The following is a 22,190-nucleotide window of genomic DNA, read 5'->3' on the forward strand; positions in this document are numbered from 1 at the left end:
TGCGGTGGCCACCTCAAAAATGGATGGGGCCTGGGAAGATGGACATGGAGGTGTCAGCTTCTTTTTCTCCATTGCTCCCTCCAGGTGTACTGTGCATTTTAGGTGAGGGACAATGCAGGTAAAAGGTCAGGGTAGGAAAACATGATTATAATCTAGTGTAAGTGTGGCAGCATGGTCTCTGACCTCATGATCCAAGTTCCAACACCCATCTTTAAGGGACTGGGTCTCAAGTGGTGCTTCCTTCAATATGGGGCTGGAGAATAACAGTGTTTACAGTCACACAGACTTAGGTTTGTGGTCAGGTTTTAGATTATCCTGGAGGTTTAACATTGGACAAGTCACTTATAGTCTCTGGGCCTCAGTTTCCCCAGTCCCATTCTCTCCTACTTCACAAGATGGCAGAGACCATTACAGGGCAGGATACCAGAGGTGAAGCCCGCATCCGCGCTGCACAGGGGTCTCCCTTCCCCACCTCCTGGGCCCTCACCCTCCTCTGATCTCCTCCAGGCTTTTGGTTCACAGTTCTCTTAGGACGCTTTCCAGGCTCTGACTAATGCTCCAGTAACTAGATTTCCAGTTCTCTAAATCCCATCCAACAGTAAGTTCCTCTTTCATTTTTCACCTAACAAATCAACAACAACGTCAAAAATCATATTCAGTAATGAAAAAAGATGTAAGCATAACTAACTCTCCAGCGTGTTGCCAGAAGAAGTGCATACTGTTCTGAACAAATTTTTCCTGACTGGCATGTCCAATAATTTGGACATGTCCAATAATTTGGACATGCCAGTCAGGAATCCTCAAAATGCAAAATTTCTGGCTAAATGATTTCACTACTTCATATCTACCCTAATAATAATGTGAAATACAGAAAAAGATTTTTGTTTAAGATGTCCATGGCAACATTGTTTAAAATAGCAAAATAGATTAAATATAGTTTAAATACCACATTATAGAGGATGGAGTTTTGTGTATTTAAGCCAGTATTTAGGATATTTATCACAACTTGGAAAAAAGATTGCTATATTACATCAAGAAATATCTATGTGAAAATACTAAGAAAAGAGACTTAAAGAAAATTATAAGCTCCTGGTGACCATGTCTAATATTCCTTGTGATCTGTCATTTCACACTGTGGTTTCCGATTAGAGTTTGCATAACTAAGCTAAACTATTTTGGCATAATGTCGATCTGCCTTAAGAGTTTACAGCACAGGCAGTAGCCACTCACTCCATTTTCTTCCATGGGAGTTTATCATATTATACTTGATCTTCAATAAATACAGTATAACGTTATCCCAGAGACACAGAGAAACAGAACCATGGCACAATAGCACAAATAAATACTGCCATTGATCCCAATTTTCTCGATTTGGAGGGGTTGGAGCCATCGCTTTATCCACTTAATAACAGGACCCGTCTCTTCTCTTACGGCGTCCCGCGCCCAGTGAGAGCTTTTTCTCCTCTCCTCCACATGCCTGTCCCCCCTCAGCACTGAAGTTCTTTCCTCTGATTGGCTGTGTCATGAATGGCATCCAGGGACTTACTTCAGTTCAAGGGTGACATTTTGGTGCAATTGCAGGAAATGCCTTTTCCGTATGTTTTCCAGCAAAGACGTCACGTTCCTTTGCATATTCTGAAGAGTAGAGCTGGAGAGCTGGAAATCTTCATCCAAGGTCTGATTTAGAGTTGCTGCCCTTTCAATAATTTCTTTGGAGAAAATTCATCAATCATTTAATAAGTCTCTTGAAAGCGGACAGCACTAAAATGGAAACACTTAGGCCCTCCCTCAGTGAGGCCTGCCCCGTTCACCGGAAACGGCTGAGCCTCGAAGCCCGCCTGGCGGCCTGTGTGTCCCAATGTACTCTGGACGTCTCTTACCAAAACACTCACAGACTTGAAATTGCTGGTTTATCTAACACTCTGTAAGGGACGGGGCTGTGGCTTTTGGGTTTACGTCAGCATTTCCTGCACCTGGCACAGACATGTGCACATAAAAGCTGCCCAACAAATATTTACTCCACAAGTGAATTACTGTTACTTGATTCTACTCTTTTTATTAGGCATATTATTTGTTCCAATAACTTCCTTATTTTTGCCCTATAAAGTCTGATTTTCATTGGATTCTGTACTCCTTATGCCCTTACACAGCAATACAAAAAGAAGGTCAAAAATATATCTCTTGTGATCAGAAAACTAAAAATAGCAATCTAAAAGCCAGATCAGAGGGACGTCCCAAATTGAGTAGGGACTAAATTACTCTAATATCGTGGATGCCCTTTGGGACCACAGTGAAGTTCCAAATGGCATCAGCTCATACTGTGGGCAAAGGACTGGCGTTGAGTTACCTCAGCGACTCCCACGGCATAGCTGCCCTCGAAGCGTTTTGTTTGGCTGTGAGGCCAGCAGTGACCTTAAACTGACACTCACTCCCTCAGACAAGCATGCGCCCCAGATAAGAGCCTGCAGAGTCAGAAGCAAATGTCAGCTGGACCTTGGCTCATCATCTGGCACCCTGTGCTCCACTTAATAAGTGTTAATTTGACAAATTCAGAACATGTGGAGAGGCACCACATCTACTTGGTACTTAGTACGTAAGTGTAATGATGGGAGCTTGTGATAAAAAAGGAAACACGCATGTTTTAAAAAATAAAACTCTCAATGAAAGATCGAAGTCTGGACACATCAGAATCCCCAAACTGCGGAACAGCCCAGGTCTCTGGCTCTAGTGGCCGAGTGGGAGCCACACACGCCCGTTCACACATTTTATAGGCAGAACGAGACTTTTCCTTCCAAATAAGCATGGGCCCCTCAAACCACCTTGAATGCTCCTCTTCAGTTTCTCAGTAAGTGTCACCAGATCTTGACTCCTGCTGAGGATTCTTTCAGTTGCTCTGGCCACATGTTGGCTGCTTGTTAACACTCTAGTGAGCTGATGGAAAATCAAGGTCTCATGTTAGCTTGACTTTGAATAATATGCAAGCTTTGATGTTCGAGCTGTCTTTTCAAAATAACAAAATATGTTCCAGAATACAGAGTAAAGATGCACACTATCACATAAACCAAGAACAATAATCCAGGATTACAAATTGACTAACCAGTTAATAAAATAATTTACTGCTCATTCTATGTAAGAAAAGATGGCATATTTTTTTAAAGCATCCCAATTGGCTATTAAACCATAGACTCTTCCAGTGTCTTCTATTGTGAAGACTTTATATTCACTTTAGAACTCAAGCATAAAGAATACAGAAAGAAAAATCTTACTAATTTTTATTGACCACGAGAACTTAGTTGAGGAGTTCAGAATAGGGAGGCAGGTAACCTGGGTTTTAGGCCCGATTCTGCCCACCTGGAGACCCAGTCTGTAACATCTTCTAGCCTCATTGATGACATGGAATAGTAATAGCATTTACCTCGTGGGGCTTTATGAAGATTAACTTTGATAATGTCTGTAAAGTTGGCAGCCCAAGGGCTCAGGCTTAGCTGCCCTCAGCTACTGTTTTTATTAGGAATGTTATAATTTGTAAAAGGAAAGGTTGTTTATAATTTCTATGAATGTAAAATAACTCAGATTAGGTCTAAAAGTGTTTTGTAGTAAAAACCCAAAGAGAATCTTCTCAAATGAAGAGAGAGAATTTATTTAATGAGCTTATCACTTCCTACCAAATGCTTGCTCACCGAGGTACTTACACCCCACACTTAGACCTTTAAACTCATCCCAAGTCACCATTAATTCTAAATTAATGGGAGCCAAGCTAATACTTTTGAAGGGTGCATTACTGTGTACATGTATAGATGTTGAAAGACAGAGTAGATACATATATGTCAAGGCACACCATTGTATACATAGCTATGTACATACATACTTATAGATACACTATAATATACCTATCTAAGTACATACATGCATTTGTATGTGCACATGAAGTTCACAAGCGAAAATTATAAATTTGACAACAGGCTCCCCCCACTGTCTGTGGAGGAGGAAATTCTCTTTAGGGTCACTAAAAACCATGAATCTGACATGGGATAAACAGTCTACATAATTCCCTGCTGACTTCAGAATAAGCTCACCTGCCATTGAAAGTCAGAAAATTAGAAGCAGGCGGCCTGAAGCCTGGAGGTTGCACAAACACTACAAGGTGAGCTCCAGGCTGTGATGGCTCTGCCCGGGAAGCTGCCGTCAGTGGCCCTGGTGCTGGGTGAAGTGCCTCTGAGCACCTTGCTCACAAGACACTCAGTTAGTGCAGCAAGTTTAGGAGAAGGAAGAAGTCTTAGGGGTCTTTCAATCCCACCCACCCCTTGATTCCCAGGAGAAAGTGGTGGTCAAATGGCAAGGTGAATGCCCCACTGCTCCCTCAGCAGAGGTGACAACAGAAATGAAGTCAGGAGCTTTTCTCACTAATGCACAGAAACTGGCAAGGTTAAAGCCACTTTGACCCTGAGAGGAAGAGGGAGCCCTGACCTCCTCCGAACCCCGAGGACAGCCCCGGTGCAACTGCTCACAAAGGCGGGGTGGGAAGGGAGCCCTTTAGGTGGAGAATTTACCTCCCTTTGCAGGCCATCCGCTTGTTCTGCAACACCTTCGAGCTGAGTTTTACCCAGTTCCTTTTGTGTATTCCCTTTAAATAAAGATTCCTACAAAGAATGAAGAAAACAAATCACGATGCTTCAAAACAATTGTTCTGATTCACTTGTTATTAACCATTTTGTTCACAGAAATTCTTTCTTTGAAATTGCATTAAAAATAAAATGAATGATATTTAATTAAGTTTTGACTATAGCAACATGTTCCTGTCGGCCATCTTTTGCATTACATTTCTTACACAGCTATGAATTCAGTCTGGCATGTTGTGCAGAGTCCGATACTGCTGCTGTTCTAGGGCGAGTCTGGCCTAATTTCAATATCAGAGTCACCTTAATTTTAACAATAATTGTTAACACCTTAAAATTTTTACTTTAAAAATCTTACTAGGTTAAAATACAAAAATATTAAGAAAAAACAGTCTTCATAATTACTAACAGCTAAGTGCTTAATTTATGCCAACATTCCTAGTTTTTTACTTGTATGATTGTATTTAAACCTTATAGCAACCATATAAAGGGGCTATATTATTATTCAGGGTTGGGGTGTGCTAGTTAAGTTACTTGCCCAAGGTTCCTGTGTAGATTAATAAAAACTACAAACAGTTAAGAGTTTACATTCTTAACCTACTCACACTTTACATATGTATAAACAGTTATTTAAAGGAATGGACAAGTGGTCTAATTGGGAGGAAATCATTCAACAATAGTTAAGATGTGATAGATTCACAGACAGAGAGCTGGTTCACCGCTGTGGACGGGCTGGAGGGACTGAGCAAAAAAGGGAGAGCAAGAAAAACTATGGACACAACAGTGTGGTGACTGACAGCCGGAGAAGGGTGATGGGAGGCAGAGGAAGGTAAAGGGGGGATAAATGGTGATGGATGAGATAGGGATGGATGAGGTCTTGACTTGGAGTGGTGAACACACAGTGCAGTGTACAGATGATGTGTTGTAGAATTGTGCACCCCAAACCTGTATAATTGCATCAACCAGTGTCATGTCATCACAATAAATTAAATACAATGGAAAAATTGTTAAAATTTAAATCAACTATTTATCTCACTTGATAAATTTAAAATATAGTTATATGCCTAGGGCCCATAGTGATAAAAAAATGGTATTTCTTTATTGTGTCTACAGTGAGTGGAAAAGACATCTCATTCTTTCCTGTTATTTTAATTAAAAACACACACCCATGCACTCACACAGAAGCACACTGGCCTAAGAAAATGGTTAGCCTAAGAAAAACTTTTAACTGAATAAGGCACTTAGGAGTGCCAACCCTTGACACAATAAATTAATTACCTCAAATTCTAGTGTATAGGTTTTAAGCAAAATTAAGAATCATATATATATTTTAATTAGCATTAAAAACATTAGCAATACTAGAGTGCAATGTTGTCTACCAAGTCAATTCCTTAACTTCACCTTTTTTTTGGGGGGGGGCACAGATCCTGTTTGACTAAACTCAAAACTGTGATGCAGCCCCAGAGATTTTCACACAATTTTCCAGGTTGAAGAAATTTTTGTGCCCTAGAACTGTAGTTAAAAATAATACATTTACAGAAAATAGTTATCTGTAGTGTATTCCAACTTTGAAGAACATAACATTCTGGATTTATTTCCTGTGTTTGTATCGGGACAGCTATTTTCAAATATCCAGTTTTTTATATAGATGAGTGAGTGGACTTTGTCTTATTCTAAAAGGCAAAGAATGACCATGGGATAGGGTAGAACTTTTTAAAAAGGAATTTAATGAATAACTCTTAAACAATTAAAGCTGCCCACAGTAAAACAAGCTGGAATTTGCTAGTGGGGTCCCTGGTCACGTTCAAGGGAAGACTGGACACCCCACAGCAGTAATGCTGGGAGTAAGAGGAGGTGGAAAGACAGGCGAAGTGACTCCTGCTGTGCAGACCAGCTCTGTTGGGAACCCCTCTGCCTGGTTTCAGGAGTTGTAACTGCCCCCCATGGCTAAGACTGAGTGAGCAACCTCCGGAATGTGAGCCACTAAGGAGACAAAGCTTGTCCCCTGCCCCCAATGCTTGGTCGGTTAGTCTATGATGGGTACGACCCCTCAGAGAGGGGCAAGCTAAGCCAGACATGATCACTTGGGAGGCCATCATGGAAGGACTTGGGGGGCTGCAACAAAGAGGGAGTGATGGACCCTCGTGCCCTGGCTATTCTGACATAGCCCGAGTCCCCATTTCCTCTGGGAGTAGTGCTTCCTGGCTCTAATCTACTTAAGCCTGAAAACCTATGATAGGGAAGGAGGTGCAGCCCTTTGCCGGCTAGAGCAGGATCCTGGGTGATTGGGCATAAGAAAGAATATGTAAAATCCTGTGAAACCTGCTTTGTTTACAATGCTCTCATTTAAATGATTAAGGCCCAAGCAATAAGTTTCTTCCTCAAAGTTTTATGGCTCTTTAGCTATCTGACCCTGAGAATAAGCCTTCATAGTTCTTTGAATGCTATCTATTGTTTGATCCTTACTGTATTCTTGTGCAAACAAATCCAATAAAAGCCCCTTGAGGAAGGGGCTCTTGGCCTTTCTCCTCTGAGAGACTGGCTACCTCTCCTCCCCAAGCAGATCATGTCTTGGTAGTGTTTACTTTCATTCATGGTGGACGGGGGGTGCTTGAGGGCAAAGTCGCCCCCACACAGCTCCACATATCTCAGTGACACACATTTTCTATCATCACTGCATTACCAGTACCTACCCGCAGATATTTAGTTGTATTTTCCAGGTTTGACAAAATTCCATATGGGGCAGGGAAAATGCCGGTGAGGGTCACTGAAAGAAGAGCATCATCCTCGCTGTCTAGGTGCTTCAGCAGCACACCTGTACATTCATCATCACAAGCTGAAGGAAGAAGAAAGTGAAAATTTATGCAAAATGGGCTGCATAATTTCTCATGGGTGTGCATTAGCCATTGTGTAATAACAACATAAAGTCATAACGAAGGCAAAGTATACTGCAAGACCTCTGGGGACCACACCCTCACACACGCTGGTGATGGGAGGTAAGCAGAAAACACGAAGTTCCTACTCCCGGATGCTGCTGCTGAAACTCAGATCAGAGCAGTGACTTCTTCGGGGTCACACAGAAAGAAACAACTGATCCCAGAGTGGGTCCCAGGCCTGCTGCATGTTTTTGTCCCACTGCGCNGCCCGAGTCCCCATTTCCTCTGGGAGCAGTGCTTCCTGGCTCTAATCTACTTAAGCCTGAAAACCTATGATAGGGAAGGAGGTGCAGCCCTTTGCCGGCTAGAGCAGGATCCTGGGTGATCGGGCATAAGAAAGAATATGTAAAATCCTGTGAAACCTGCTTTGTTTACAATGCTCTCATTTAAATGATTAAGGCCCAAGCAAGAAGTTTCTTCCTCAAAGTTTTATGGCTCTTTAGCTATCTGACCCTGAGAATAAGCCTTCACAGTTCTTTGAATGCTATCTATTGTTTGATCCTTACTGTATTCTTGTGCAAACAAATCCAATAAAAGCCCCTCGAGGAAGGGGCTCTTGGCCTTTCTCCTCTGAGAGACTGGCCACCTCTCCTCCCCAAGCAGATCATGTCTTGGTAGTGTTTACTTTCATTCATGGTGGACGGGGGGGACTTGCTGGCAAAGTCGCCCCCACACAGCTCCACATATCTCAGTGACACACGTTTTCTATCATCACTGCATTACCAGTACCTACCCGCAGATATTTAGTTGTATTTTCCAGGTTTGACAAAATTCCATATGGGGCAGGGAAAATGCCAGTGAGGGTCACTGAAAGAAGAGCATCATCCTCGCTATCTAGGTGCTTCAGCAGCACACCTGTACATTCATCATCACAAGCTGAAGGAAGAAGAAAGTGAAAATTTATGCAAAATGGGCTGCACAATTTCTCATGGGTGTGCATTAGCCATTGTGTAATAACAACATAAAGTCATAAGGAAGGCAAAGTATACTGCAAGACCTCTGGGGACCACACCCTCACACACGCTGGTGATGGGAGGTAAGTAGAAAACACGAAGTTCCTACTCCCGGATGCTGCTGCTGAAACTCAGATCAGAGCAGTGACTTCTTCGGGGTCACACAGAAAGAAACAACTGATCCCAGAGTGGGTCCCAGGCCTGCTGCATGTTTTTGTCCCACTGCGCGATCCTTACAATGCACCTGCTCATCTCTGACTTGGGCTAATGGCAATGAATTCCAAAAGTGTTTCCTTGAAGAGCCGGTGTGTCTTTTTCCCAGATAGTTTGCAGACACACCTCCAGCACATACAAATGAAGGAGACTGGAGCCAATAATGGGCATGCTGTTGCTTAAAACAAACACAGAAACAAAACAAAAGAACTCCTGAATGCCATGATCCTAACATTGCTTTCCTCATGTTGCCCCTTGAACCACAGAGAAGACATTTACAGGTGACCACTTCATGTACTTGCTAGTGAAGTAAATCAGAACTGGAAAAAATCTGTACAACGGCCACCAGCTGAAGCCATCGGTGAAATCTGGGCAACACAGACGGCAACCCACAGCGCAGTTCCCTGTCTGCGCTGACTGACACTTGGCTCCATTAAAAGACTATTAATGCAGATAAATGGTGAAGCTGGAATTACTGTGTTGCTTACAGTGCTGGAGAGAGAAGCGCTGTTATCCTAGAACCTTCTGCCTCAGCTCCAAATGCACTATGAAAAGTTCAGTTTGGCAGACAAAACAGCAATCTGTACTCGGTTAAAATGTTGCTGATGTCATAGGGCACAGTAACAGGAGAACATTGGAAAGGAAAAACCACCTTTAAACATGCAGGAGGGGAAGAAAATACCCACAAATACAATTGCTTTCCACCAGAATGTGCCTGGGTTCGCATTCCTCACATCGAAGCCCCGTGGCCCCTGGCCTGCAGACACATTGCCCAGACCCGCGGTCACAGTCACGGTGAACAGAGCCATGCGGGCTGCAGTCACACCTCTGGCAGGAGCCACCTGGCATTTGAGGGTTCCCATGATAGCCTGATGAGCACCTGCAGAAAGGAAAATGTGCAGGTAGAGACAGCAGTGCCAATACCAGTACATTCACACATAAGCCGGCTCTGCACAACGGCAGGCGTCATCTCTGCCCAATGAAATGTGAAGAACACAGGCCCGCCTCTCTCATTCCACACCTCACTTCCTAAGAGGAAGACGAGACAGCCACACCCAGTGCATTTGCTTATCTTGACCCCTAGGAGATTTTGTTTTGAAATGACTCTCAAATTACTTTAGTAAACACATTCTATAATATAAGAGAAGCAGGTGTACCTAGCAATCTCCATGTGGTAAGTCCACCACATACCTTTCACAGTATTGTCCTTCATGGCCCGGAACACAGGCATCACAGCGGAAATCGCGATCACCTTCCAAAACACAAGTGGGACTAAAACTGAAAGAAAACAATTTTTTGAATTTTCAGATATACGATTTGATCTCTTTCTTGTGGTACTTGTTCATTACTCTTAGGTGCTTGGTACTATCCTATAAGTTAAGTCACTGCAGTGCAGTTAGACAAGATTTGTAGGGCTTAAAATCTATCCGGCAAAAAGAAGGAAAAGCGAACATGTAATCAGTATACTAGTGAGCACCTCTTTCATCCAGAAGACAGTCATTAGATATCCACCCAGTGACCGCCATGGGAGTGTGCAGGAAAAGGAGATGGACCTCACAGGTTTCACCCAATTAGTCACCAAACAAGAGAGTTTCCCAGGTGAAAGGTGTTGTTCTGAGGTCTAGGTAAAGAATTATGTGACTTATTGAAGAAAAGGTGATTAGGGAGAGCCGTACATGACTAAGAGCAAGCTGAGAACCAGCAGGGAGAAGAGAGCTGGACAAGTGCTCATGAATAGAATGGGCTGTAATGAAAGGCAAGCAGGAGAAGGTGGGGCAAAGAAAAGTGAAGCGCGAAGGTGGGATTTGAAAATGAATGGACCTGAAGGTAGGGAGTCATGTGAAAGGTTATCTGAAGCAAAATTATAGAGCCACTCAAAGTTTAATATCCACTCAGATACTGATTTCCCTCACTCAAACACTTCAGCTTTTGCCTTATTCCTGCCTTTGTTTTCAACAACCTGTGCCTCCACGTTTTACATTACCAATGCACCATCTAGAGGCTCAACTGGGTACTGCAAAACACTGGAAAAAACACTGGGGTAGTCTGTTTTGTTTTTGTTTTTGTTTTTGTTTTGTTTTTTTGGTAAGGGGGCTAGTTAAGTGCCTGGATGAAAAGGTGAAGGAATTAAGCAAAAAAAAAAAAATTGTAAATCTCATGGACACAACTGTATGGTGATTAATAGAGGGGAAGAGACTGGGGGAGGTAGAAAAGGACAAAGGGGGAATAAATGGTGGTGGAAGGAGACTTGACTTGTGGTGGTGCACACACAATACAGTACACAGATGATGGATTACAGAATTGTACACCTTAAACCTATATAATTTTATTAATTAGTGTCACCCCAATAAAGTCAATAAAAATAAAAAAAGAGAGATGCCCAGAATAAATTACAGGGTTCTCTATCATCCCCACTCACTTCTTGTATTTTTCCTTCCTCAAACACTAAAAGGAATGACTTTAGTGGAAAAATAAAATGTGCATAAAATAAGAAAATAGATGTATTTTAGGGCCCCTCAGGTGCAGATCACATATAGAGTGTTCATAGCCGCACAGGTTCTTCCTAGGAGCATAAACTTTAATTTACTAGCACGGGCTCTGGGGATAGTTAGAACCTTTTGTGATTGAACAAGTAAAATATTCAAACACTACGGAAACATGCAAAGTAGAAGGATAATATATTCTTCCAAACATTTCTCTGGGCACATAGAGTCATGGAGGTATGGATATGAATATACATATGAATATAAATTTTTCTTGAATGGTATCACATAATATAGTCACAATTAAGTAATTAATTGGCTTATTTCCCCAATTTTGTACATATAGATATACCTTATTCTTTCCTCAGTGTTTGTACAATATTTCACACTAGGTAGGTACCACCATGTCTATAAATCAATCCCCGGTAGGCACGTATTTCAGTTTCTCTTCAATTTCTCATGATTACAAGTAATGATAAAATGTATCCATCTATTCACACATCTGAAAGTATTTATATAGTTTAGATTATAGGAGTGGAATCGATGAGTCAAGTTTTATATACAGATTGAATACAAAGCATTAATAGTAATGATAAATTTTAAGATGCTTGATAGTTTACAAGGGAAGTTTACATAGTGCTTCTCATTTCATAGTCAGCGTCAAGCATTGCTTACTTGGAAACAATAAAAGAAGACTCAAACAAATGTTAAAAATAAAATTTCATTTTAGTATACTGAGTGTTGGTATTTAATCTATATGTGTTCAGCACTTTGTCAATATTCTAAGCAATAATGAAATAATTGTTTATGAATTACAATTTTCATGAAAACCAAAGAGACAAAAAACCAAAGGGCCCGCAGACACTCCAACTCCCACTTAAAGTCTCCGGTTCTTTTCAGTGTTCAGATGATTCTGTATAAGCATCGTGAGTACGAGGTAGAATCCGGCCCCAACCACATCCCCGTGTGGCATTACCACACTTTATCAGTTATCATCAAATGCAAATTCTAACACTGTTCCCTTACACTAAATAGGAACATAATTCTTTATGTCATCATTCATAAAATTAATAACAAGTCACCTCTAGGCACACTGGATACACATGTTGGAGGCTAAAATTGATCTTTAAGGAAAAAAAAAACACCTGAAAGTCCCTTCTTTAATTGGCTCCATTCTAACACCCAAATACCAGCACAGATACTTTGCTTTTGAGAAGATTCTCTCCAAGTGTTTGTGAGAATTCAACACTTTTTCTTAAAACTAGCCTTTATTAACACATGGAAAATATTAATCATAGTAGATTACATGGAGACCCTGTAAAATGGGGCTGAAAACGGAACCATGCCAGCTTTGGTGGTGCAGGTGTGCCAGCGCACCTGCACGGGCTCACCTCGCAGGGCGGCTGTGAGGACAGGCGCACAGAGAGCAGTCAGCGGCTGAGCCAGTCACCTTCCCATAGTACCCAGGAGCACACACGTCACAGTGGTCACCGGAGGTGTTATGGCTGCAATTCTGGTCCCCACATTTCAGAAGAGGAAAACAATGGGAATTTGTTAGAAATCATCCTTATCTACTAGCAGTTAGGCACTCCCATGTTTCATGTCAGTTTTCTTCCTCCCTCCCTGTTTCCTTCCTTCCTTCCTTCCTCCCTCCCTGTTTCCTTCCTTCCTTCCTTCCTTCCTTCCTTCCTTCCTTCCTTCCTTCCTTCCTAAGGAAGGGAGGCATTCTTCCTTCATGTTTGTAAAATCATGTAAACACTGCCATCTATGGCCTATAATTCATGATGAAACTGCATTTATCATTTATAAAACTGCAATAGTACAGCCTAGAAAGTACTAATGCATTCTTCTTATGAAAAATATCCATGTAGCAGCTAGTTTTTGATCTTTAAAATATGAATCTAAACTGTACAGTGACTTAAAAATGATTCAAAGCATGCTGGTTCTGCAGGTGGTCATGGTCAAGGATCACAGGTAGGAGTTGAAAGAGCAGAAATAAATGGGTGAAGGATTTAGGAAACAGTGAGGGAAGAAAACACAGGGTTTTGGAGCACCACCAACAGATTACTGCAACAACCAAATCATTTCTAGTTGAATTTTATGTCATCATTTGAACCTAAAATTATGCTATTTAAAAAATTTTAAGCTAAACATGCAAAGCAGTTCTTCACACCCCAGTCCAACATAAACTCTGCTTTTGCTTGGCCCTGGGTGCTGGACCCTGTGTCTGACTCGGTGACTGAACATCCCTGAGCTAACCCACCATCTGTCTCGGACTCCATCCTGGGCAGCAAGAGAGGATGTAGAAAGAAACCTTTTCACACATTTAAGTTTTTTAAATTTAAAAATGATTCCAGTATTTTACATTTTAAAGTTGTATTCCTATCTCACCTGATGAAAATAGATTTTAGTGGGATCCACCTGCCCCCTAAAACAGACATATCTTTAGAGGTAAAATTTGCAACCTCGCTCTTAAAAATAAAGTGTGTTAAATAGCTGTTTTAATGATATATCTGTGTGTGTGTATATATATATATGTGTGTGTGTGTGTATGTGTGTATATACATATATATGTATACATATATCCAATAAAGAATAAATATTAGATGATGAGGTAGAATTGAAGCAGATGGGACTTCTGGCCAAGATGGAGGCATAGCTAGACACACTGTGCCTCCTTGAACAATCAAAATAAGGTCAACAATAATTCAGAAACAAACAACAAAAACTGAAAGAAAATTAAACTGTATGGAAGTCTGACAACCAAGGAGTTAAAATAGACGCATTCATCCAGACCGGTAGGTGGGACACAGTTCTGCAGTTGGGCAGTCAGGCGGCGGAGCAAAGAGGGGTCGAGGCACAGGAAGTAGTGACACTGAGTGCACAAGGTGGCAGTGGGCACCAGGCAGACCCTGGGCACCCAAGCAGCTGGCAGACCCCAGGCGTGGGGTGGCAACGAGCAGACCCAGCGAGGCGGTGAGTGAGAAGCGGGGCGCTATGTGCAAAGTGGCTGGCTGACCAGACAGCGGTCCTACATTCAAGCACAGATAACTGGGGAGTGAGACAGATGACGCAACACAGGGTCCTGGCCCCGGGAAATAAAGCCTCAAAACACTGATTGAAAACACTTGTCGGGGTTGAGGAGCAGGGAGAGACTCCCACCCTCACAGGAAAGTCCCCTGGAGAGACCCACAGGGTCCTAGAATGCACACAAGCCCACGCATACGAGAATCAGCATCAGAAAGAACCACTTTGCTTGGGGGAAGCAGTGGAAGAGGCTGAGGTACAACAGAGAACAGAGCAAAGTGCCATTTTTTCCCCTCTCTGACCCCGCCCCCACATATAGGGTCACAACCCAGGGACTTGGGTTGCCCCACCCTGGTGAACACCTAAGGCTCCGCCCTTCATATGTATCAGGTGCCAACAGACCAAAACATTATGGCTCAAGCAGAAAAACAGCTCAAAGCTGCAGAGCCAATACTTCTAAGTGACAAAGAGATAGACAACTTATTAGATGCACAGTTCAAAATACTGGTGATCAGGACGCTCACAGAATTGGTTGATTTTAGTCACAAATTAGAGGAACAAATGGAGGCTAAACTAAGTGAAATGGAGGGAAATGCACAGGGAACCAATAGTGATGGGAAGAAAACTGGGTCTCAAATCAATGGAGTGGACCAGTAGGAAGAAAGAAAGAAACAACCAAACAGAAAAGGATGAAGAAATAAGAATTCAAAAAGATGAGGAGAGGCTTACGAACCTCCAGGACATCTCTAAATGTTCCAACATCTGAATTATAGGGGTACCAGAAGGGGAAGAGGAAGAGCAACAAGTGGAAAACTTATTTGAACAAATAATAAAGAAGAACTTCCCCAGTCTGGCAAAGGAAATAGACTTCCAGGAAATCCAGGAAGCTCAGAGAGTCCCAAAGAAGTTGGATCCAAATAGAAACATACCAAGACACATCATAATTACATTAGCCAAGACAAAAATGAAGGAGAGAATCCTAGAAGCAGCAAGAGATAAGGAGATAGTAACCTACAAAGGAGTTCCCATCCAACTGTCAGCTGATTTCTCAAAAGAGACCTTACAGGCAAGAAGGAGCTGGAAAGAAGTATTCCAAGTCATGAAATCCAAAGACCTACAGCCAAGACTGCTCTATCCAGCAAAGCTTTCATTTAGAATGGAAGGTCAGATAAGGTCAAGTTCAAGGAGTTCATCATCATCAAGCCCTTATTATATGAAATGTTAAAGGGACTTTATCTAAGAAAAAGAAGATAAAAAACATGTATACTAAAATGACAGCAAACTCACAGTTACTAACAACTACACCTAAAATAAAAGCAAATTAAGCAAACAACTAGAACAGGAACAGAACAAAAGAAATGGAGATCACGTGGAGGGTTAGCAACAGGGGAGTGGGAAGAGGAGAGGTGGGAAAAGGTATAGAGAATAAGCAGCATAGATGGCAGGCAGAAAATAGACAGGGGGAAGGCAAGAATAGTGTGGGAAATTTAAAAGCTAAAGAACTTAAGACACATGGACATGAACTAAAGGGGGGAATGTGGGAGGGAAGGGGTGTGCAGGGTGGAGGAGAATGAAGGGGGGAAATGGGACAACTGAAATAACATAATAAATAAAATATATTTGGGGAAAAGGAGAATTGAAGCAGATATTTTGGGTTTTGATTGCTAACACCAACTCCAACATTAAAAACTTAAAAACTCCTCCTAACATATAAAGGGTTACAAGCACCCTGGTTTTCAGGGTCCCAGAGAATTGAAGACGAGCCGCCCCAAAGAGTGGCAGACCAGTAAGAACCTGTTCACTGGACTAACACGTGGGCAGAGTCAGCTGCTATGGGAGGTGTACAGAGAGTGCCTGCCAATCTTTCACGGGAAAAGCGGGGAGTCCTGCCTCTGGGAAGACAGTAGCTGGGGAGAGGGACTCCCAGGTTATCTTTATGCTCCTCGGTCTTCCCACCCCCTCCAGGTCACATTTCTGATGAATCACTTGTATGGCTATACCACAGACCCAGTGTCATGAAGAGGGAGGAACATCCTACATGCTGGATGACAAAAGATCTAAAAAGGTCTTGACCCAACCTATACTATAGCAACTACATAGGGAGTGCTTAAGAAATTTTATCATCAATTTTATCTTTTGTGGTGTAGTTCTTCCATTTGATAAAATCTCTTAAAGGTAAGGTCTCAAAGGTAAGGTCCCAAGTTCAAAGAGCAAGGACCCGGGTGCTAAGCTGGCAGGAAGAATGTGTGTCCCAGTGTCTGGTCAGCTTAGGAGAGGCAGCAGCAAATGGGCACTGGGCTGTGGGCATACTTTCAGTCAGATGCTGACACTACACCTCAGAATGGGGGGCAGACTCAGAACATCACAGGGACCACTGTGGACATATAAACTGAGGGTATCTGACCAAGAGAGCTGGATATTCATAGCCTTTGCATATGTGAAAGAAGAGTTTTATCAAGTGTTTTTGCAAGTTACTGCCACTTTGTTTGAACAAATTTGAGCTAATGGCTTGTCTCAGTGACTCCAAATATTGAAGCTGTACCAACATGGGGACGATCCAGGGACACCAGTCGCAGGAATAAGTAGGGCTGCCCAAAGATGAATTGAGCTGCTGTGGGAGTGAGCTCCCCATTGCTGGAGGTGTGTAAACATACATTAAATATCTGCTTGGCATGGATGTTATGATTTGGTCTCAAGATATGAGGGAGTCTGACAAAAGTAGGAGGTCGGTTGCAACCCTGAAGTTCCAAGCTGTAAACCTGGACCTTGTTTTCTGTTTGGAGGGAGTTTTGTTCACAGTAATTAGCATTATTGGGACAAACATAGAACACAGATCTTCCACAAAAAAGGGGAAGAGCAAGAAGCAAAACATGTTCTGCTCAACACCATGAGATTACAAAACATCTAGATTTAGTCTTCGTCCAGCATTCTGACAGTATGCATATCCATTGTTGTTCTACTACGTAATGTAATGAACAGACCCAGGAGAGGTCTCTTAGGGGTCCCCCAGGCAGGGAACTGTCTGGAAGCTGTTCATCATTGTTTATGCAGGGAAATCCCTGCCGAAATATTTCAGGGACTGGGGCAAGCAGACTATGCTCTTTCCTAGGGACAAATCAACAAGTCAGCTGAAGATCTTGGAACTTTATTCTGGTGGATTCAGGCAAGGAAAGGCAGGGTCATGATTTAATGGCATAAGAGTACCTAATCTTGTTAAAAGAGTTCGCTGTGGGTGTAATCTGAAAGAATTGATAGACTTTTTAAACCGTTCATGTGCTTTTTGACCTATGATTAACCAAAGGACCTTCCTAGTTGATTACATCTCACTTTAAGTTGCCTGAAATCCATTCTTTTTAAATTCTTAAATGAGATTTTCTCTTTTTTTTCTATTAGCACTTTACTTTTGCCTGGAACATGAGCTCATTTGAATGAATACATTTTTCTTAATAGTGTTGCAACTATTTGTATCTTCATTAAGTCCATTTTACCTCGGATGATGGAATAATTCTTAAATTCCACATATGTAATGGGGTCCATAAAGGTTAACACATATCTTTTAATTGAGGAAAACCATGAAGTATTTCAGTTTCTAAATTCACCTGAGCACTGCTGTGATTTAGCAATTTTCTCAGTAGAAATTATTTTTAAATTTAACAAATGAAAGATGCTTCTGAGTAAAAGAAGAGAAAGACGCATCTGGTGTGAAAGAGGCCAAGTCACACTAGTCCCTCGGTCCCACTCCTTGTGGCTGGGCCACACCCAGAACCTCCAATGCTGCAGGCGTGTCCTTCTCAGATGGCAGTTCATTTTTCTTCACTGAGTTATTTTATCTGAGGCAAGTTAGTCTTGGCACAATTTCTACAAGTTACCAATGTTTCCACATAAGTGACTGTAAAGGATGACATTTCAGCAGTAGGGAAAGAGTGTCAGATTGTTCTATGTTATCAATGAGGTCATGACAGCTTAAGCAAAGTCATGAACAGTCAGGGCCACAAGACTTCTGTGTGTGTCACGTGGTCCTTTGCAGTGACCAACTTCTCCTCATGTCCCTGAGACCATCCTGGTGGAGGGCAAGGTGGCTGAGAAGCAAATGCATCCTAAGACAGCTACAAGAATAATTTTTTTATAAACGCAAAGAGAGAGCACTACTTTACACAGAGAAATAAAATTTCAACACTGGTGTTAACTTATTTGAAAACTTCCAGGTGACTTTTCAAATTCTATGATGTAAAGTTCTCATCTACTTTCACTATAACCACCAGCACCATAAGTGAAAACCAGGCACGTTTAACCAGTTCCTCAGTTGATGCCCACAAATTCAAGGAAGCAAAATTTACAGAGGAATTTCCACAAGCAATCTCAGGCTACTTAGCTAGACCTTTCTGAAAGAATATATATGCATATCTTATGTCTAGCTAAATGTAAGCTCCCCCTAAACCAAGGAACTGGTGTGCCTTTGAATCAGAAATTAAAGGCTCACTGCCTACCCTCATTCTAACCTTCGAGCAAGCTCCCACCCGAACAAGCATACCAGACATGTCCCCGTTTCCGGGTCACAGATATCACTGTGGTTGTTACAACGGCAGGGCACACAAGGAGCAAGCAGAAGGCGAGGTCCCCTGTCAGCACCCTGTGGAGGCTTCTCTCTGTAGTAACCGAGTGCACAGTTCTGAAGGGATGCAAAAGGAAAAGAAATGAATGAACAACCTGATTTAAAAATGGGCAAATGACTGGAGTAGACATTTCTCCAAAGAAGATACACAAATGGTCAGTAAGCACATGAGAAGATGCTGCACATAACTAACCCTAGGGAAATGCAAATCAAAACCTCCTCACACACATGAGCATGGCTACTACTCAAAAACAAAAACAAAAAAGAAAAGACATTCAAGCATTGGCTGTTGGCAAGGGTGGAGAAAACAGAACCTCTGTGCTTTGATGGAGGGAATGTAAGACGGTGCAGTGCCGTGAAGGGCAGTATGGCAGCACCTGGGAAATGAAAAACAGAATTACCACATGATCCAGCACCTTGACCTCTGGGCGGAAACCCTAAGGAAAGCAGGGTCTGGGAGAAATATCTGTACACCCATCCTCATAGCAGCACTATTCACAAAAGCCAAAAGGTGAAACAACCTAAGTGTCTACTGATGGATGACTGGATAAACAAAATTAAATACATACAAACGGTAGAATATTATTCATCTGTAAAAAAGAAGCATATCACATCCAGACACGTAGTCCAACATGGATTAACTTTGAAGACACTATGATAAGTGAAATAAGCCAGTCATAAAAAGACAAATACTGCCTTTTGATTCCACTTGCATGAGGGGCCTAGAGTAGTTACATTCATAGATATAGAAAACAGAATGGTGGTTACCAGAGACTGGGGGTGTAACGGGGTGCAGCCAAGAGGAGGCCTCAAATAGGGATTTGTAATGGGGTCCAGAATTCAAGATATCCAGGAAGTATCAGAAAAATATATATATGATGTTCTCACCCCCACAAGTCTGAGCTGGAGAATGGGACACATGGAGCAGGGCCCTTCAGAGCTGTTTTGTACAGCAACAGCTTTGCAGCTAATCTCTAACATGGTCATTTAACACATCTATAAGCTTTAACTGGCTTCACACATATATTAAATAGCTATGGAAGTGACTTCCACCCAAGATGTAACTGAGAGGCAACTCCCCCTGGTCACAATGCCTAAGTGAGAGCTTGGGGAAGATTGGCTCCACGCCATGGGGCCGCACCTGCCCAGACTCACTATGGCAGCCAGTAAAGCTGGAAGGATATGGGAGTGCTGGCAGGTATAACTGATGGTAGGAGGAGTTGGAAATGGGGCTGCAGAGGAAGATTGGCCTGGGGACTAAATCCAGGCATGGCAGACATGTGAGGGAGAACCACGCAGCTTTGGCAGAGTCAGGACCATGTGGCTTTGGGTGTGTGCCCTTTTGCCATGTGGCTTAAGAAGCAGGAGAGACTTTGCCTGGAAGAAAAGAGGTGAAAGGACTCTTGCTGGTGGGCCATGAGGAGGTGCCACGTGGCTTTGGATTAACTGGAGATCGTGGCGGCAACATGGCTGACGGTGTGGTGAGCCTGAATCACGGACTTCTACTTCTTTTCCTGAGACACAGTACCCTGGACTGGGCAGAGGGGGAAGGAAGGACTGTGTGCATTTGTGGGCATTCTAAAGGACTTTAGTATTTTAATGAAGACATTAAGTCATTACTCTTAAGTTTGTATAACTTTTAAATAACTAATTCCTTTCCTCTTCACAAATCTCTGGCATTGAGAGATGTATTTCCTCTGACGGTGGGCATAGCAAACCTAGTAGTGGGGGACACTGAAGAAAAAAGGAGGGTCCTTTCAGTAATAGTATATTGTACACCGCCTGCCTTGGGTCTGTTCTGTAACAGGGGGAGGGGGAATGAGGAGTTAGTGTTTAATGAATACAGAGTTTTAGTTTCACCAGATGAATAATTCTAAAGATTAGTTGTATAACTATGTGAATATAATTAACACTGCAGAACACTTAAAATGGTTAAGGCGGTGAAGTTTACATTTATGCATATTTTATCACATTAAAAAATTAAGGGAAAAATAATATAATACATAAGCGTAAGTTCTGTTCCTCACTTAGAGCTGTGATAACAAGCACGTTTCAACTCAAAACCAGAACAGGGATTTTAATCACAGTCGCCCACCTGACATGAGAGTCCAGCCGTGCCAGGCGGGCAGAGGCACTTCTCCAACAGGGAGGCCCCCTCCCTGCCTGGGGGTTGCTTGTCAGCCTTTCTGCCGACCTCCATGGAAATGTTGGAGATCCTGGGAAACCAGTGGGTTGAGGAGTATGAGAAAAAGCACTAAGTTTTAGAAAGACACTTTCTAGAACAGCATGTCACATACTAATATTTGCACATATGTTAAACCCAAGCTTTGCTGCCACTCAGGATTATAAAAGAAATGTGAGAAAGTACATTAATACTGTCATTACACAGCGGCTGCTCTCAGTCGAAGCCTTAGAACTCAAAAACAGTGTTACAGGAAGTACATCTGAAAAACCTCTTGAAGTACCTACTACTTTGGCGGCTTCCTTTATGGGTCAAGCACTAAACGAGCAGGTGGTACAATTCTCCACACATTATTTACAAAGATATGAGCACTGCAGTTTAAGAGCAGAAAATAGCAGAACTTAATTTTTTTTTACATTTTTATCCTCACCTAAGATATCACAGTTATGTACTTGTATTTTATATGCACTTTGGTATGGAAGATGGGTAATCTATGTCATTTTTCATATACTTCATAATATTAAAATTTAATAAGGTTTTTGTGGAGAAAAAAAACACATATATTAATAAAGATAGGAGGTAATGGGGGTGAAGTAAATCAAATCCCTCAGTTTGCTCTCACATAAGAAAAATATTTTTAAAATTCTAGAAGTTTCCAAGTACCTGCTTTGCTGTAACCCTTGACCATAAGATGCTTTGATGAGGATGTACTCGATGTTGCTAAGAACAGACATAAAATCTGAGCGTGTGACCGGTTTTTCAGAAACAGAGTTAAAATATTTCCAATAATTCTGTGGATGAAAACACATTCAATGAAATTCAGAGTATGAATTCTCAGAAGCACATGAACTTCCAAAGAAAGTGATTCTTTTATATATTTCTCCAGAAATGAGCCCAGTTCTGTGCATGACACTATGTTTAACCGAGGAAGGCCTCCTGTCACCTCCCAGGGGCAGCAGCAGTGCTCGCCTCCTTTATCCACAGACACATGTCATCTATGGCAGGAACCCAGGGGACGTAGGTCAGCATCTGCCTGGTGAATGCATGCACACTGCCAGATTCAAGCAAGTCCAAAGACTTCCTACCATTGTGTCCACAGAGGTGGAGGTTTGTGTACCAAGTTAAAGGATTCGAATGCAATGGCCACTAAATTCACATAAGCCTTACA

The 22,190-nt window shown here is 42.1% G+C and overlaps 1 protein-coding gene across 2 annotated transcripts in view; it reads right to left on the minus strand.

The window, feature by feature from the left end:
- Positions 1–22,190, minus strand: part of LAMA1 (laminin subunit alpha 1) — a 152,566-nt gene that overhangs the window by 43,570 nt on the left and 86,806 nt on the right. For both annotated transcript variants that reach the window (XM_037050331.1, XM_037050330.1), the window contains exons 27-36: positions 21,686–21,813; positions 20,936–21,056; positions 18,760–18,897; positions 12,593–12,714; positions 9,910–9,996; positions 9,405–9,598; positions 8,286–8,428; positions 4,551–4,640; positions 2,820–2,931; positions 1,547–1,709 (exon numbers count right to left, since the gene is read on the minus strand). In XM_037050331.1, coding sequence (XP_036906226.1) covers positions 1,547–1,709; positions 2,820–2,931; positions 4,551–4,640; positions 8,286–8,428; positions 9,405–9,598; positions 9,910–9,996; positions 12,593–12,714; positions 18,760–18,897; positions 20,936–21,056; positions 21,686–21,813 — 1,298 coding nt within the window. The remainder of the gene's footprint in view (positions 1–1,546; positions 1,710–2,819; positions 2,932–4,550; positions 4,641–8,285; positions 8,429–9,404; positions 9,599–9,909; positions 9,997–12,592; positions 12,715–18,759; positions 18,898–20,935; positions 21,057–21,685; positions 21,814–22,190) is intronic.

Source organism: Sturnira hondurensis, unplaced genomic scaffold (assembly GCF_014824575.4).
Source record: "Sturnira hondurensis isolate 20B ecotype Veracruz unplaced genomic scaffold, ASM1482457v3 Scaffold0006713, whole genome shotgun sequence".
Lineage (NCBI taxonomy): Eukaryota > Metazoa > Chordata > Mammalia > Chiroptera > Phyllostomidae > Sturnira > Sturnira hondurensis.